Here is a 17,638-nt window from a genome sequence, read left to right as displayed (position 1 = left end):
GTTGGGCGTGCCGCTGACGATTAACGCCACATTGCCTCAATCATATTAAAAATTTAATTGCAAGAAAGGAACATTTCAAATAATAAACTATTTTTGGCTTTCTTGATCCATCTCATAACCAATCACTGCGACGGCGAAATCAGTTGTTTGAGGCATAACACGCACATTTCTCTCGTAAATACATGTACTTGAAATGGCATTTGATGGATAAGAATTTTTACATCGGACAGAAATGCATAATAGCCGTGGAAATTCCGAGTGGAGTGAAACATTTTTATAGCAAGGCGGCGTGTTCCTTCAGGATATTTGAAAGAGATATAATCCGAATCAAAAATATGACCGAACTGTTTCGATAAAGGAATAATACTCCTGTAATCGGCTAAAATCATTTTTGAATCCATTAATGAATGTCATAATAGATTGTTTGCATGGGTGAGGAATAAGAATGAAACCCTTTCCATTTAGTGCATACATGTTTGAAGTTCACACATGTTTAATGAAAATTCCATGTGTTTTGTTATTAATTTATTATTTAAGTTTTAATAACCTTTGTTTTAGCATCGAAATTCAGCAGGGTAAAACGACCTGTAATCGGTTATTCGTTACATGACGTCATCTCCCATAGTATAGTTGCAAGCAGACGGGAGCATTGATGAATAACTTATATTTCACGTATTTTACGTGACATTTCTTCATTTTTCTGCAAGTAAATTTGCAAAATGGAACCTGGTTTCGTTAAGGCTTGCTCAAATAACCTCCCAGACGTAGACCCCTTCGTGATCGGTGTATACCTAGGGCCTATCTTCATTTTTGTAAGGTCTGTAACTTCGTTTTCTCCCGAGTTGGGACAAAACAGACTCGTGAAGCGTTTCATCCAACACTTAAATCTCCAACTCGATTGCATATAGACGATGAAGTAAAGAGTGAAGTGAGTTGTGAATGTAACATCTTCGAGGAAATTATTTCTTCCATGCTGGTTTAACCAACCGTATACATTTCGATCAAAGGTATCTGACTATTGCGAAGGGGATATGTTTCATATTTGAACTAGTTTTGCTTTAGGGATACATCGAACGCGTATTAATTTTCATTCTTTTGTTCGCTTCTAAGTTCTTTTTGATTTTATTACGTATTGAACCTATTGCCAATTCATTGTGAGCTTTCACCAGTATGTACATTTCACGCATTTCGTTGCGCTGTTGTTCGTTTTTGTTTTGGTCATATTTTGGTTACGGTAGGAGTGATAGTGAAATTCAAAGTTTTTTGATGTTACAATAACTGGTTTAGCAATTTGTTTCAGCCTATTCATGTAATTGTCTTCGCAATGTTAACGTGAAATAACGTAAACTGATTCTAAGTCGTTAGTGATGGGTGAGATGTGAAGAATCCTTACGAATTTCAAGGAGTGCAAATTCTTTTAGTGTGGTGTGCAGAGTGATTGGAAAACCGATAATTATGCTTTATTAGTGTTACATAATAGTGTTTTATATGTATTGTGAGCCAAGTTCTTCATAGAAACAGTTGATTCGGCATATACTGATTTTAAGTATCAAAACGACAGCTCATCAAATGTGTGCTTGGTAGTGCTATTTGTGATATGATGAGCAATAAATATGTACAAGTAAGGGTAATTTTGCCTTGTTTTTTATACATTAACACCTCTAGTAAACTATTTTTCTCTATGTTTCGGCACTTTTATGCTTTCAATATTTGAAAATTTAAATGTAGCGAAGCAGGTTGTTGTGTTTCCTCAACTATAACATTTTAGGAGTTGCAAACATATGTTACTAATTGCTCGCATGTAGGTATTTGCAATGCATCAAATTTGTACCATTCATACATTTACCGTAACGTTATTTTCTTTACGATTCTTTACTGCATTGTAAAATTTTTAAATTTTCCTTTTCCACTCCAACATTGTGTATATCTGCTTTTCGAGTATAAATGCTTACAATACTGACGTTGCTAATTATGTTTTTCCATAGTCATCAAGCATACATAATGAAAGTAAGCATCCGAAGTGAAAAAATATGCAATGTACATCATCAATGAATACACGGCCGTTTGTATACAAGAATAACTGCATCTCAAAAATACATATGCTTCAGTATTACGCATTAGTCTCTCCTTTCTGAATGGAATAATGTAATAATGGCATCGACTTAAGATCCCTCCGGGCTGCCAATAACCATTTCCGTCGTAGTTCAGGCTTATCGGGAACATCCACAAAAATCTTGTTCGGTGTAGAAACACGGGTGCTCCCACATATCGGAACAAAACAATATTCATTCCGGAATTTTGTCCTACAAGCCATTAATCTATCTTAGCTCATGGCTACGAACTTAAAGAATTATTCTACGAAATATACCACTAATTTATAGTAGGACAGATGGTTTACTCCGCCAGATTCACCTCAGTGTTCGTAAACAACGATAAACAAGGTTTCCATCAATCGCAGGTGATCGGAGGAACTGAAGTGAGTTGAGTATGGGGATTGACGTCACAAGCCATCTGACATGGCGGCGGAGTGTTTTAAGTGCAACATTGATTTTGGAATGTTTATTTGTTAATAACAAATTCACCCATGGTCGTACGACTGTAGGAATTGGAATTTGCTTAATTAAACCAAACTGATATTTTTAACAGGCCTCACCAAAAAAAGTGCAAATACTCTATTCGCAAAAATCCAGCATTTCCTGGGACATAGGCAACCCGGACAAACTTTCCCGCATTGATTGTTTTCCCACATTCATCGTTTTTTTCATCCATGCCCCTGAAAAACGATAAATCGAGGTTCCACTGTAGTTATCGTAAATGGTTCATTAAGGGCCTATTAGAAATGCAAGTTATTTCATTTGTCCTTATTCGAATATACCGTATAAGTGCGTGTAAGAGGCACACCTTTTTTCCCAGAAATTGCAACCAAAAATGGGGATGCGCCTCTTACACAAATTTCTTATCTTCCCCCCTCCCCTTCACCGGTCGCAAGTCCAAGGGGAACTGAGTGGCCTTGGTTTTCTGCGTGATTCAGTCATCTGAAACCTTATGTCAAAAAGGAGCTGCAAGCAGGGGAGTTTCTCCGTTAGTGACGTATTTTTAAAATGCTCCTGTTTGCTTTTCTTGTAAGCATCGCGCCGTCACATCGTTACCCCAGGGGTGAACATGGGAAAGATGGCGCGGGGGTTTTTTGCTCCGAAGGGCGTGCTAAATTTACTACCACGAGTGCATATCGCGCGGAATTTATACTGCATATAGTAATCGCTTATCAAACGTAGAGAAATGCATAGTTTTGAAGGACATACCTGGTTAATAGTCAACATCTGTCTTGCCGAGCAATTTCCATTATGCTGAGGACCTGATTTTTTCAAAAATCATCTTCAGACGCTAATATGGAGGATTTTTGCGACTGAAAATTATATTGGTGTCAAAACCTGCTGTTTAAAAAATTCAAACAAGTGTGTTCATTGTTGGACTAAATGGTGGACAGAAGAAATCGGAAATGCTAATAAGTGAAGAGCGCTGAAGGAGTGGTCGAGGGGAAGGAGCGCGCTCCCTCCCCTCCGTATTTCAAGCTATGAGCGAAAGAGCAAGGGAAGAACACGTCCGATCTTGCATGTGACGTCGTTGGCTTCAAAGCGAAGGGACCAAGGCACAGCAATTTGAATTACGCAGTTTGCGTAGCCTGAAGTTTCCAGTCCGTCTCGTCTTGTTTGAATGCGCTTATGCTACACTTGTTTCTTCCGAAATTGTGCTGTTTGGACTATGTTGAATATTAGTAGCCTTGTTGTAACTATAAATCTTTGTGTCAATCAATTAGAGCTTAAAAAAATTTAAATTCTGTCAGATATATGTCGCGTTAGGTCTCATTCTTTTTAGAACCTCGTGCGTGTCATACAATTCCTGAAAGATATCGAGATATCCTCGAGCTCAGTATGTGACTCACCTAGCAATTGGCCTCCAGAAACTCGGAGAATTTAACCTGGTAGACCGGAAAAGGTCAGTTGCTGAGATGAGGTAGGGATGAAACACGTTTCTATTGTTCTCCTGTAACTTGATATATTCCTATTTCTCAGTGGGGTCACGGGAAGGAAAAAAAACGGCAGAGGTATTGGCCGATGGAGGGCCGAGTGTGGTTCCGTTAAATCTACGACGTGGTTATTATCCTACGGTGCTGAGATTGCCCCGATTGTTGTCCAATCTCTTGGGAAGGTTCATGCTATGTGCCTTTCGTGTTTTGCCTTAAATTTTCCACAGCTGCAATTCTATTGCAATACTCCTGCGAGAGCTTTTAAACAAAATTGTTCGTGAGTAGGACATGCATCATAGAGCAACGGCGTATGCGAAGAGAGGATCGGAACTCTTTCTACTCCCTCTTATGCCGCTATTACTGCCGCAGTTATCAAAAATTTCTCTTTCAATTAGCATTGAAAGAGGAAATTTCGATAACTGTCGAAATTCCAGGCATGCGTCTGCAACACCGCATGATAGGATAAAAAATGCCACAAATTTTTTTTTTCTTTTTAGCTTCGATGCTCAAAATAGCGGTGCGCCTCTTACACACGCTTATACGGTAAGTCCATCCCAAGCTATCATTGAAATTGAACCCTCTGACAAAATAACAAACTTCTGCCATTAAAATGGAAAATAGCGGTCAATGTGTCATATAGTACGAACCGTGGTATGGACCAACTACTTCACTTCGAATATTCGTGTGTAGATATATGCGTCGACTATGAGTTTGCACCTGCACGACCGAGAAACATGAGAAACGTATGCAATTTGATCAGTCGATCTTAGTTCTACAATCATGATTGAGATCTTTTTAAGGTTTTATGACGAATTTCACGGCTATTTCCAGGATTTTTTACGGTAGACGAAATTCACGGATCATTCAGAGTTTTAAGGTTTTCACGGTTGAGTGGGAACCTTATACCATATATATTAGAGATGTGCAAATAGTATCCACGAACTCTAATACCTCGAATACTAGAAAGTATTCGATATTCGATGTCTCAAATAGTTACGCGAAAAGTACCGCCTCGAATACCTCGAATACTTTGAATTTCGCGTCATACACTGTCGCACGCACGTCGTTGGTAGATGACTCGGAAAAATGTAGACAACTGTAGTCATTTAGTGCTCGCAGCGCCGTTTTACGCGAGTTGACGAATTACATCAAATTCATGGATTTGAGCGGTGAAAAGAGTTCGACGAGGGGAACCGAAAATGGTCGGGTGAAAAAATCCGAAAATCCCCGATTCCCCCCACCAGGAGAACCTCAGTGCCGTGGGATAGCAACCTTAGGGCATTTCCCACGATCCGCTATCCCCCTCCATTAAGCACTCGCCTCACCCACTCTGACGCTTTCCTCTTCTCCTAAATCAAACAAAAGGTCCCAGCTCGTGCAGGGATCGCATTACGAAGACCTAAGCTTCGAAAAAAATATCGAGTTACGAGAACAATAAAAACGTGTTTCACGCCCTCCCCCCTTTTCTCACCCACTGACCTTTTTCTGGCTACCTGCATCGAAGTTCCCCATTTCTGGAGGTCAACTGCTGCGTGAGTACCGTGGGATAGTTACATTAGCGCATTTCCCAAGATCCCGTATCCCCCTCGATTCAGCACTAGCCCCCCCTCTGAGGATTTCCTCTTCTTCGAAATAAAAAAAGGTCACAGCTCGCACAGGGATCATATAACGAAGACCTTAGCTTCGAAAAAATACCAAGTTACACGAGAACAATAGAAACGTGTTTCGGGCCCTCCCTTTTCTCCCCCACTGACCTTTTTTTTCCAACCAGCTTCGAAGTGAACCTCTTCTGTGGAGGTCAACCGCTGTATGAGTCATCTATTATCACTAAAGGTGTCTAAGAATGACTTTCGCCAATTGATGTTACACCTTTATTGGATTGAAATATTAGTAATGTGCGCGTAATTTCAAAAAGAACAAGACCAAACACGACGTATTTCTGAGTTTATTTAAGCATTTTACACAAAGAAATAAATGTCAACATACGACGGAGACTTAGCATTCTGGCGAAAGTCGATATCCTCGCAACTGAGCTCCTCGGAAGCTGATGCCGTATTTTTTTTTCGAAAACATACATCACGTTACAATTTATGAGTTATGTTATAAATCTCTATTGTCACAGTCGAAGGGATATTTTCTCAGGATATTTGGTTTCTCCCCGCTAGCAATTCGAAATCATCTGCTTATCTCGTGTGAACTTCCAAAGATGCACTGAAAATAATTGAAGAAATCCAGTGGAGAAGCGCGTATATTTTGCAAAATGCCACTGATTGTCCACTAGCACTTGAAAGTAGGAGTGGGGGTAAAGCGAGCTACCTGTTGAAAATAAGAAGTTGGATGAAGCCGAGTATCAGATCGGCGTGCCGCAGAAATAGAGTTTGGTAGATACGAATGTATACATCAGACAGAAATCCATCGTAGCAATGTAAATGCCGAGACGGCATGCAAAATATTTTTTCGTGAGGTGGTGTGTCCCCTCAGGATATTTGAAAGAGGTGTTAGTTGAATCAACTATAAGCCCAAATTGTTTCCATAAAATTAAAATATTCCATCAATCAGCTAAATTCCAGTTTGAATCCTTTAAAGAAAATCTTAATTACTCGCCAAAATCCTGGGTTTCCTGCTGCATAGGCAACCTAGTCAAACATTCCCGCATTTATCGTTTTTCTCGTCCCCCCTGAAAAACGATAGATCGAGGTTCCACTGTATAACTTTTTATTTATACATTCATCAAGGGAAATAGAAACTTAGTAAGAAATAAGAAGCTTAAAGAAATAATAAGCTTTGTGCAATTCTAGTATTCGAGGCATTCGAAATTTGAGGTATTCGAATATTCGAGCAATGATTTAACATTCGAATTCGATATTCGAGTTTGAAAAATCTGCTATTCGACCGCATCTCTAATATATATCCATCCTTAATGTGAATACACATCTCCAATGTAAAATTAAGAAAACCCCAAGTCTCTACCTCTTCTAGTTGTTCCGCAATTGAGTGGTATGTGAACTCCGGCAGAGGGAAAAAACGATCAGCATCCGTCGCCCAGAGAAGCTCCCAGCCGCCACTACCATAACGCCTTAAGTATTGTAACGTTAGGAAAATATTTACTCATTGTTATCATTATGGATACAAGAACACGTTTCAATGAATAAATGGTCTCCTATTGTCACAAAAATGTTTACTCTGAATGAAAACGTAATTTGAGGGTGTCCAAACTCGCCCCACTCCGTGAGGCATATTTGAATGTAGTTATTGAATATTTTTTGTAGGTAAAAATAAAGCTAAATCAATTTTTTTAAACATGTTTCCAAAGGTTAGTAGATTACACCCATGCCTTGTATAGCGCAAGGGATGCGTTCCTTGGGGTCTTTGCACTATACGAATTTTTGTTATACCAGTGTGTTTTAACATTGGGAAGATAGGGATGTGTTCCTGGTAGCATAGGTGTTGGGTATCGAATTTCCTCTAAACCATATATATTCACATAAATTCCCTTAGAAAACCTTATTTATATAAATGTTTATAGTTTAAAATATCTTTACAGATAGTAGTCACGCATTCAAAGACTTTTATTCACGTTAAAAAAAATTCGTATGTGCTTTTGAAATTCCCTCCTGTCGTGCGGGTGAGCTCATCATCCAGGTAAGAAAGGGAAATGCCCACGTCACTTGCAAACAAAAGGGTTCCGTGAAGAGAGGGGGTGGATGAGACGACGACGACGAGCGTGAAGGATCCAAAGGAGGAATCCCCCCTGCTTTGGTGATTCAAAGAAAGGGCTTGCTTGGGTGCTTCATATGCATGTGACAGTATTGCATGAATAGGCGAGGGCGTGAGGTGCATTTTGGGAGCAGAGATTGGCTGCAAACCATGCTGGCGCAGGGTTCTCCACCCCTCCCTTTGGGCTGCCATCAGACAACTCTTACCACCTGGACTGCAGTCACACAGGGATTTTTGGAGAGTGATTGCGATGATATAAATATTTTGCTTAATGTACAAAATCTTCAGTTCCTCCAAAAAAAATAACCCTGGGTGGTTTACATACCTACTCCCATGAAAGCAATGCATGGGAACGGATTTGGGAGGATGCACATGCTGCGTCCCAAAATTCAGAATGGAATATCATTTTTGACACAGAGTCTGTATATTGGAGCTTTTGACCATTGCCAAGATATTCAAAGGATCTGGTGTAGGAAATGGTATTTTTTAAATGTGCTCGCATAGTATGCAGCCCTTGAGGGTAACCTGTATCTAAGTTAAGCCACTCCTTTAAACAAATTAAGGGATTGTGTGGATGTGCATCACAGGTGTGCTAATATGATGTGAAACTTTGAATCATACAGAATGTTAGAGAGTATGCAGAAGGGATAATGAGGATTCACTATTATTGGTTGCTAAGAAGAGGATTTCTGCTATCATCCGAGTAATTTGGCTTTTACAAATTTTTTTACAGTTAATTACTCAGTGGTGCTGAGTCCTTGCTCACCAACCTAACGTTAATTGTTATTTTACCATCTTGGCAATAACGAATTTTCCTACATGGCAATAGCTGACTATGTCTTGATTAAACTACATTCCTATGCATAAATGAAATATCGAAATATACACCGCTGGGTAGCATGCAACAACAGGTAACGCTGCTCTAGCTTTCCATAAGTTGGAAGTCAATGTAAAGTTGGCGATCAACTAGGAAAATATTGCACTTTCCACTTCCATACCTCACACGGGAAAAGGTGGAGGGGGCTTCACTACAATGTAAGTTCCTGCACTTAATACATAGCCTATTAGCGATGAAGCCTACCAAAGAGGATGGGGGGGAAACTAACTCCCTCTCCCACTGTCATCTTCCTTCCATTCCCCTTCCACTGATAGCAAAAGGGCCTAACAAAAGAAGAATGCACAGAGCATACTCATGGCCATAAATAACATGTATGCTTGGACATAATTGGCTTTAGGTGTTGTAGATCTGACACACATCTTGTATTTTTATTTAAGAAACAGATAAAACAAAACATAATAGTTAATGCTTGCTCAGCAGTGCATCACCCTCAAGAAATACATATCTGTCGTGATACCGAGCGTACACAGTGGAAGGAACTTTTTGACCTCGCTATGTCCAATTTATTTTACTTGTAAAACGAAATTCTTGTAAAATGCCGTACTCACTAAACCGGGCTTCCACTGTGTTGAAAAATAATCACAGCTCACCATGCAACTACAGCCCACTGTAATAGCAACGTATGTAGCTAGATTTCTGAAGAATTAGATTACCTAATGCATAGGAAAGAAGGAAGTTCCTCACCAAGCATCTGGGTAAGGGTCAATCAGATAAAAAATGATTTATAATAATCACCTTTGATTAGGTACATCAACATTAGACTGGTTGGAGTACCAGTTAGTAGCATTGGAGCCATCAGTCCACCCACTATTCGGGGTTGTTCTTCCAGCAGGCATATACTGCTGTGATGAAGGCAAAGCAAGCATCTCTCCATCACCACTCCCTTGACCCGTGACATGCTGCCTGGGGTACACATTTCCTCCATTCACCCGGCTTAAATACTCAAATTCTTCCGAGAACCTTTCTGCTTCATCTGAGGAGAATACAAATCAAATTGATCAAAAGATGATAATAATAGCAAAACAATCACACAAAAAATTTCATTATTTTTTAGAAAACAACCAGCATTTGACTAGATAATATTAAATATTACTAAGCTATTGAGGGAAACTGCTTCTGTGCTATGCTATTATGGTCAGCTGGTTTTAAGGTATCGCCTATGCTGTCTTATAGACAAAGAAATAGGCAACGCATCCATAAGCTCGCATAATTAATAGAAAAATTGAGTATGAATATGACAAAACTTATGATGATTAGCCATGATTATATAAAGCAGGCCAACTAAGCTACCACCCATTAACTTTCCCAGCACTGATGATCCCATTATATGGTGATGCAGACTAAACATAAGAAAGAGACTTCAATTGACACACTCTCTCACTCAAAGGTTGGTCAGATAGGAGAGGGTATAGCTCTTCATAGACAAAATTATGATTAGAAATATTTGTAAGAATTCTGCATGTATAACACTCACAGAAGCAGATAAAAATAAGTTGCAGGGGATGGCAATTACACCACAATAAATTCAACCCTTTGTCTTACCAGGGACCCTACTAAAATGTATTAAGACCAAAATTCATGCCTAAAATGGCATTAACATTGGATAACAGAAGCCTCTGTACTAGCCTGGTAGATGCATTGTGGTCATTGAGGAGTAATTCTCATTCATCAAATGCCCTATCATTGTCATAGGACCCTATGACAGTTAGTGACCCTTCTCAGGGGCTAGTCAGAAATAAATTTATTTGGAATTCCTTTTTATCATTCACCATAATAAAGAAAATAAGTTTATTTGCTTATATAACCAATGGTATTAGATATAATTAATCAAGTGATGGATCTGTTAAATTTTCTATGCTTTATTTATGAGTCTAGAAATATTGTTCCTGATAAATTAACTGAGTTTTATTTAAAAACTATTTCAAAATTGGAATCATTTGAGAAAGAATTTCGACCAATTACTAGTTACACTGAACTCCTAAGGCTTTAAGGCTTTTTATGATACTGGGTAATGTTCGCTAACTCAGCCACTGTCTTTTGTTGGCTCACAGTGAGTTTGAGATGCTAAACTGAGGCAAACATATACTTCAGAAATACTACAGCTATTCTCCCAAAAGCCCAGGTTTTCCTTCCCTGAAAATGAATGAACGAGATTGCGTTCTCTTCCAAAACAATATCATCTCGTCAACACTAGTTGAGGTGGATAGGAGCCACTTTCTATCACAGCTTGGAGTTCATCAGAAAATGTTTTGGTGACTGCGCTACCAGCACTTGCAGATTCACCTGATATCGCAGCAATGAAAATACCTGCTTGCCGTTTAAAATCCTAGAACCAACCGGAGCTTTCACTAAATGTCTCGGAGCGATTACCACCCTCATCTTTTTGCACAGATTCACAATAAACTTTCCGTATGTGTTGACCGCTTGGTTGAATATGGTGCGACTGAGGTTACTGATGTTTTGACTTCATCTTTATTTATAACAAGGCATCGTGAGTTTAAACTTACGCACAATATCTCTTTGATGCTCTCCATTTTCAAAGCAATTGACCTCTTTCAATTTCCCTTCTAGGTTTATGGTTTTTCTTGGTAACTTCTTGATTTTTCTACCCGCATTCCTTTTTTTTGCCATTGTTCTCTTGGTTTTTACTCTGTATGGCCCTATCGAAATCACCTTCTACTGCTGCACTGTATTCCTGTGTATTCCTGAGACGCAGAGGACCTACGACTGCTGAGAGGGAATGGAGCCATTGTGTTGAGATTCTATAGCAGACCCTTTTATGTGTTGCTGATATTCATACGCAACTCGGCCTCCGCTACATTTCTTCCCGAGAATACTGGTGACCTTTAAGGCTTTAGCGTAGACCCTCTACCTGGAAGTCATTCACCTGATAAACTATGACGGCAAAAATTATGTCTCAAACTGTATTGCTCAAAAAAACTCATTTCCACTAGCTCCACACTTGATTAATGATCTTAATTAACTATTGTCAAGGAGACGAGATAAATTACTTCCTTAGGCCGGCTATCTGGACCCAATGATCAGTAATTCTTTCAGCCATTGCACAGCAATGGATTTCGATTAATATATAAATAAAAATAAGATTTGAGGCAAGCAATACTATTAATATGCGTTAAATGATAGCAATATCATGTGTACTTAGCACAAGTTCACCTTTTATCATGAGAGCGTTTAAGTTTTTTTATTAGGCTACACTGCGTTGTGATGTTTCCCCGAGGAACGAATTTGCGCTATATCGAAATTGCGCTATACAAGACATGGGTGCACATACTTCTTGGGGCAATAAGCTTGGTTCACATGAAGGAGGAATGGATGAAACTGGCACAAGGCTCGAGGTCATCAAGCCAATCACAATCCCACTCACCACTGTCATGAATTGGCTAGATGCTCATCCATCCTAGAGGGAAGGGGGTTGAAGGGTGAAGGGGGTTGGTGGGTCCTTATACTTTGAGGTCTCTCATACATAAAAACAAATGCTGCTTAGTCACATACACAAACATTTTTATGCAAGATCATCTTTGAACACTAGGTAAAAATAATAAACTGTTATAGTATTTTTTAAATTCTCTGAAGTACCACTTGACCTTAATGATTGGGTGGAGCGCACAATTTCTTTACCTTCTTCTATATTAATGAAGTCTTCCCTTTCTTCTCTTTCACCTGATATGTAATTTTGCTCCTTCTCTATTACATGCCCTCTGTTTCCAATGTGTCTTCCAATCTGCATCTTTTTGGTACCTGTTAAACTATCACATACAGATTTCTGAACTTCACATACCCCACCTGGTCTAGACCTTGTAGAGGATGTTGCCTGGTACACCTAAATAAGAGACAAATAAAACACCAGCTGTAATTAATGGAGCAAAAATATTATCATATACATATATGTACTATTCCATAGGCAAAGTTCACTTCTTTCTATTACATATTAAAATTAGATTAGAAAATGAACATATGACCTACAACAGGTGTTCCAAATAAATCAGCAACATCAAGGATAATATTTGCAAAGGATAGGAGAAGCAGCAAGTGAAGTGGTCCAATGCCACAATATTTGTGGCATTTCCATAAATCCAAGAGGAACCTGATTCTAACATTGGCGAGATGAAAATTAACGTCCACAACTCATTTCCTGTAAAATTGCTGAGTTCTCATCACATTAAAAAAAAAAGGCATAAGAAACTTAACTATCTGGAAATACTAAAAGTAAAGAGCATTACAAACTTGTGCAAAACAGTACAGACTACTTATTTCAAAATATTCATTTTTAAACTATACAATTTCCTATAAATACATTTATGATGTTCAAAATGCATTTTTTTCAGAATGAAAGACACTAGGTCATGAAGGAACTTCCTTGGAATTGACGAAGGCATGCGCATGGAACTCCTGGCCGAAGTGTGGAATAATAAAGAATAAGAAATAGAAAAGAAAAATGCATTGATGTGACAATACATTTTGGCTGATGAAATGTTAAAGATTAAAGGTCAATGCTATCTCAAAGTTTGCTGCTTCCTAATTTGCACTAGCAAAAATAAGCCTGCAAGGCTATGAATGCTCTCAAGATATCTTTTGGGAATTTGCACATAATAGGGTGGTTTCCAATTTTTTTAAATTCCTAAATCGAAAGATTATTACTCTTGGAGTACGTATTTCATGCTTTAAAATTTTTAAATTATGATATCTATTTTTCATGATTAAATGAAAAAAGTGAAAATTTTCAAGCTCGCGAAAACACGACATCTAAGTATGAATGCTGGGAAAAGCCCGTGTGACGTCATTCTGGTTCCAGCTGCTGCTGTGCGAGGACACCTTGGTGCGAGGCTATGAGCACTGCTATGCTGCAGGCTGCTAGCAGGTAGCACTTGGCTTTAATAAGGATTATTAATACCATATCAAACAAAGTAAACTTTCCCACCAAAGGCAATGTGAATAGGTGATTATTAACCCCTTTACTGGGGAGCGCGTCTCTAGATGCGCACCGAGGACGTTCATGAAACGGGGAGCGCGTCTAGAGACGCGCTATAGAAAAAGAATTTCCCTTCACTGGGCAGAGCGTCTAGAAACGCAATTCTTTCTCCTCTATACTCTGCATGGGTCTGACATCTAGCGTGATTTTTTTTCACTCGGTGTTCATATCTGCAGGGGCACAAACATGCTTTATTTGGGTAAAGGTTTTATGGTATTTTTGGGTCCAAAGAACCCCTAACGGTTCTTATTATTGCACTTACCCCTTGTCACATTTCTTACAGAGAAGTTTAGTTTTAGCACGCATGTTTTTGTGGATAGACGTGTTTCATTTAGAAGTGTTTTTTTTTTTTGTCGTGCGCAGTTACGAGGAAATTTCGAACATTTGAAATTTCTTTGAATATCGCTTGTTTTGTGAGTGGTAATTCAGTTACAATTTGCTACAGTGTTTTTGGTGCTTCATAAGTTTCTATATTCAGTTTTCTTTCTTTTGCACAGCTTTCAAACGTGTTTTATCTATTATTTGACAATCCCATCGAGTACTTTCCTCCTCAGGAATTTTTCATCTTGCGTGTGCTCCCATTCTCGGTGTTTGTTTTTTGGCATTTTTATATAATATTTCATCAGTGTCTAGTTTATAATCGTTTTGGTAATTTGCCTTAGTTATTGCCATAATGGCTAAGAGACCACCTACTCTGCCTGAAGATATCATAAATGAAATGTTGGAGCTTAGTGAAGAAGAAGAGAGTACGAGTGACAGTAGCGCGGAGGAAGAATATTCAAATGTGTCAGTGGGAACGACCACCGCTGGTATCAGTGGCACATGTACAGGGTTTCCTCACAGAATCCAAGAACTGCATGTTGATTCTGATAGTGAAATAGATAGTGAAGCTGAAGAAGGTGATGAGGAAGACCAAAATTTTCCGCTACATTCTACTGTGTGGGTTAAAAGCGGACTTCCTCGGCCTAGGTTCCCGGCTAGATTTGAGGCTGGTGTAAAAGGAAACTTGATTGGCAAGGATGACTCTCTCGAAATTTTCGAACATTTTATTGATGAAGAGATCTGCAATTATATAGCAGAGCAGACAAATTTGTATGCCCTGCAAATGATAAATGAGAAAGTTCTGCATAAGAAAATGAAAAGGAGAAGCCGTGATAAGGATTGGGTTGATACCAATAAGGAGGAAATAAAGTTGTTTCTTGGAGTGTTGCTTTTGCAGGGAGTTATCCAGAAGCCCACACTATCAAGTTATTACTCCCGCAACCGACTTTTAGCAACCCCCATCTTTTATGAGATAATGAGTGAGAAGAGGTTTTTTCTCCTTTTGAGATTTCTGCATTTTGCAGATAATGAGCTATACAGTGACGCCGAACGAGTTTCTCCAAAACTCTACAAAATCAAGCCTTTTTTTGACCATTGCATCAGGAAATTTGCTGAAAGTTATATTCCAGAGGGAGAACTGTCGATTGATGAAAGTTTACTGCTGTGGAAAGGCCGTCTAGGATGGAAGGTATATATTCCAAAAAAAAGGTCACGTTTTGGGATGGAATCCTATAAACTTTGTGAGGCAAAAAGTGGGTATGTGTGGAACATGATGATGTACACTGGAAAGGACACAGAACTTGTGAAGGATGTCGGAGGAGTTGATGTGAGTAGTTTTACGAAACCATCACGGGTAGTTCTAACCCTTGCAGAGAGGCTACTGAACCAGGGTTATCTCTTAGGGCTTGACAATTATTATAGCAGTCCTGAGCTCTTTGATTTTTTGAATTCGCTGGGAACTGACGCAGTAGGAACCGTGAGAGTAAATAGAAAGGACTTGCCAAAAACGGTAATGAATAAAAAATTGAAATCGGGTGAAATTGCCGCTGCTTTTAGAAATAAGTTGATGGCACTGAAGTGGAAAGATAAGAGAGATGTATGTATATTGAGCAGTGTGCAGTTGCAAGTACAAAGACTGTGCGAGACAGGAAAGGAAACTCAAAACAGAAACCTCTCGCTGTTATTGGTTACAATGAGTCAATGGGAGGAGTTGATCTCTCAGATCAGTATATGGTCAACTATAGTACAGCACGGAAAAGAATGAAGAAATATTATCAAAAGATATTCAGACATCTTCTTGATTTATGCGCCTTCAACTCTTATGTAATATACAGGAAGAATGGAGGAAAAGAAACTCATCTCAAATTCAGATTAGATCTTATTCATAAGATTTTACACAAATACGGAGGAGCAACATCAAAGGCGTCTGGAAGCCGCTCAAAAATTGACCTGCCCTTACGGTTATCAGGAAGGCATTTCCCTCACCTAAATTCCCCAACAGCAACGAAAAAGCATGCCCATAAGAGATGTGTGGTGTGTTTGTCACACAAGCAGAGAAGGGAAACAACATACAGCTGCAAGGACTGCAATGTACCTCTCTGTGCCGCGCCGTGTTTCCAAACGTACCACACGAAAATGGAGTATTGAGTGAAAAAAAATGTGTATATTTATATAGTGTAAATAGTAAAACTAAAAACCAGTGTGAATGTGTAAAAAAATGAAGCATCCTGGTCGGTAAGTGATTTTTTTTCTATAAAAAATTGCATGAAAAAAAGGAATTTGTTATAAACAAAAAAATTGTTTAAACTTTTTTTTGTTGTTGAAAAAAATTTTTTTTTTCAATATTTGTACTCTAAATGCAAAAAGGTATTATTGTAGAAAATTTCAAATATTTCTATCGAAAGGTAAATAACCCCCACCAGGTAGGTGACTACTAAAAAATTGGTCCCCATTAAAGGGGTTAAGAGATGTTTCTCTGATGCCTTTCGTTTCCTTTGATGTACAAAACTACCCCATTACAGGTAAAGGCTTGTAAGTATGTACCTAAATTAGCCACCACAGAGAGTTCTCTGTTATTTAAATATCGATACATGAGAATAAAATGGGTTTTTACATTCATTGACTAGATTTAGGACTTTTACCTTTGACTAGGGGAAGTTAGGCAATATAAGTGGGCCAATATGACATAATGACTCGTTTTTGTTGAAATTTGTTCCCTGAATAAACTGAGATTTTGTCATTAATTGGGACTATCCCCCTAACTTTTGCGTTCAAATTATATTGTACTGTTTAATAGTAGCAAATTAATCCCATATAATTTTTCCGAATGACACGCACTAGACAATTACTGTGTGTGAATTTACGTTCCCTCAAAGCACTTATTAATTATTTGAGCCATCATTTGGGTTAATATGCTTCCAAAGTGGTTAAGTGCGATCTTAATTCCGAGCTGGAGGCAGTTCACAAGATGGACACCGAGCGATGGTTTGGAGCTATGGTTTCAGCAGCGCAGAAATGAATGTTTCCTATATCACTTTTCCCAACTGATGGCGGGTGACCTCGAACGTGCTTGAGGCCCACCCACTCTTCCAGCCAATCACAGAAGAGAGGCAAAGGAAAGTAATAATAATAGTAATAATAATAATGATAATATCGTTTATTTTCATAGGCACTGGGGGCCCATGAGAAAACATAAGTACATCTTTCTACACTTCCATCTTGGTAGATAAACAGAAGAGAAAAAGCAAACAAATGTAATTAAGGACAAATGCAATCAGTGCAGATCGCCCAGAGCATGAAAAAACAATACATACAATATTTTCAAAAAATAAATAAATAACTAATCGCACTCAGACACAACATACCAAATACAAGAATCCGAGGTGACTATACATTATGACAACCATGACGAGCAAACATTTTTTTTTTAAAGAAACCATAACACTAGGACATCACTGCGATTTAGCAAAATTCTAAATTTAGCTGATCATTCACTCACATATGTATCAATAAAAATAACAATAACAATAACAATAATAATAAGAATTAGGCTAAACAAGAATATAAACAAAAGATATTCAATCGTGCAAAAGTTCCACAGAGAAAAAAAAACTCCCGATGTGGGTGACTCCCGTAAAAGTTATCACTGCGGCTAGTCCCGGTATACTTTAAAAGATATTCAACT

At 38.5% G+C, this 17,638-nt stretch overlaps 1 protein-coding gene across 10 annotated transcripts in view; it reads right to left on the bottom strand.

The window, feature by feature from the left end:
- Positions 1-17,638, bottom strand: part of LOC124170770 (myeloid leukemia factor-like) — a 130,893-nt gene that overhangs the window by 52,894 nt on the left and 60,361 nt on the right. For 9 of the 10 annotated variants that reach the window (XR_006867584.1, XR_006867582.1, XR_006867581.1 and 6 more), the window contains exons 4-5: positions 12,282-12,483; positions 9,378-9,615 (exon numbers count right to left, since the gene is read on the bottom strand). Coding sequence is in view for 6 of the 10 variants with exons in the window: in XM_046549712.1 (XP_046405668.1) it covers positions 9,378-9,615; positions 12,282-12,483 (440 nt within the window). In the remaining 4 variants the exon portion in view is untranslated. Of the gene's footprint in view, positions 1-9,150; positions 9,250-9,377; positions 9,616-12,281; positions 12,484-17,638 lie in introns of those variants that run through there. The other variant, XM_046549717.1, reaches the window with a different exon arrangement.

Source organism: Ischnura elegans, chromosome X (assembly GCF_921293095.1).
Source record: "Ischnura elegans chromosome X, ioIscEleg1.1, whole genome shotgun sequence".
In the NCBI taxonomy this organism is placed as follows: domain Eukaryota; kingdom Metazoa; phylum Arthropoda; class Insecta; order Odonata; family Coenagrionidae; genus Ischnura; species Ischnura elegans.
This window is presented reverse-complemented; position numbering and strand designations above follow the sequence as displayed.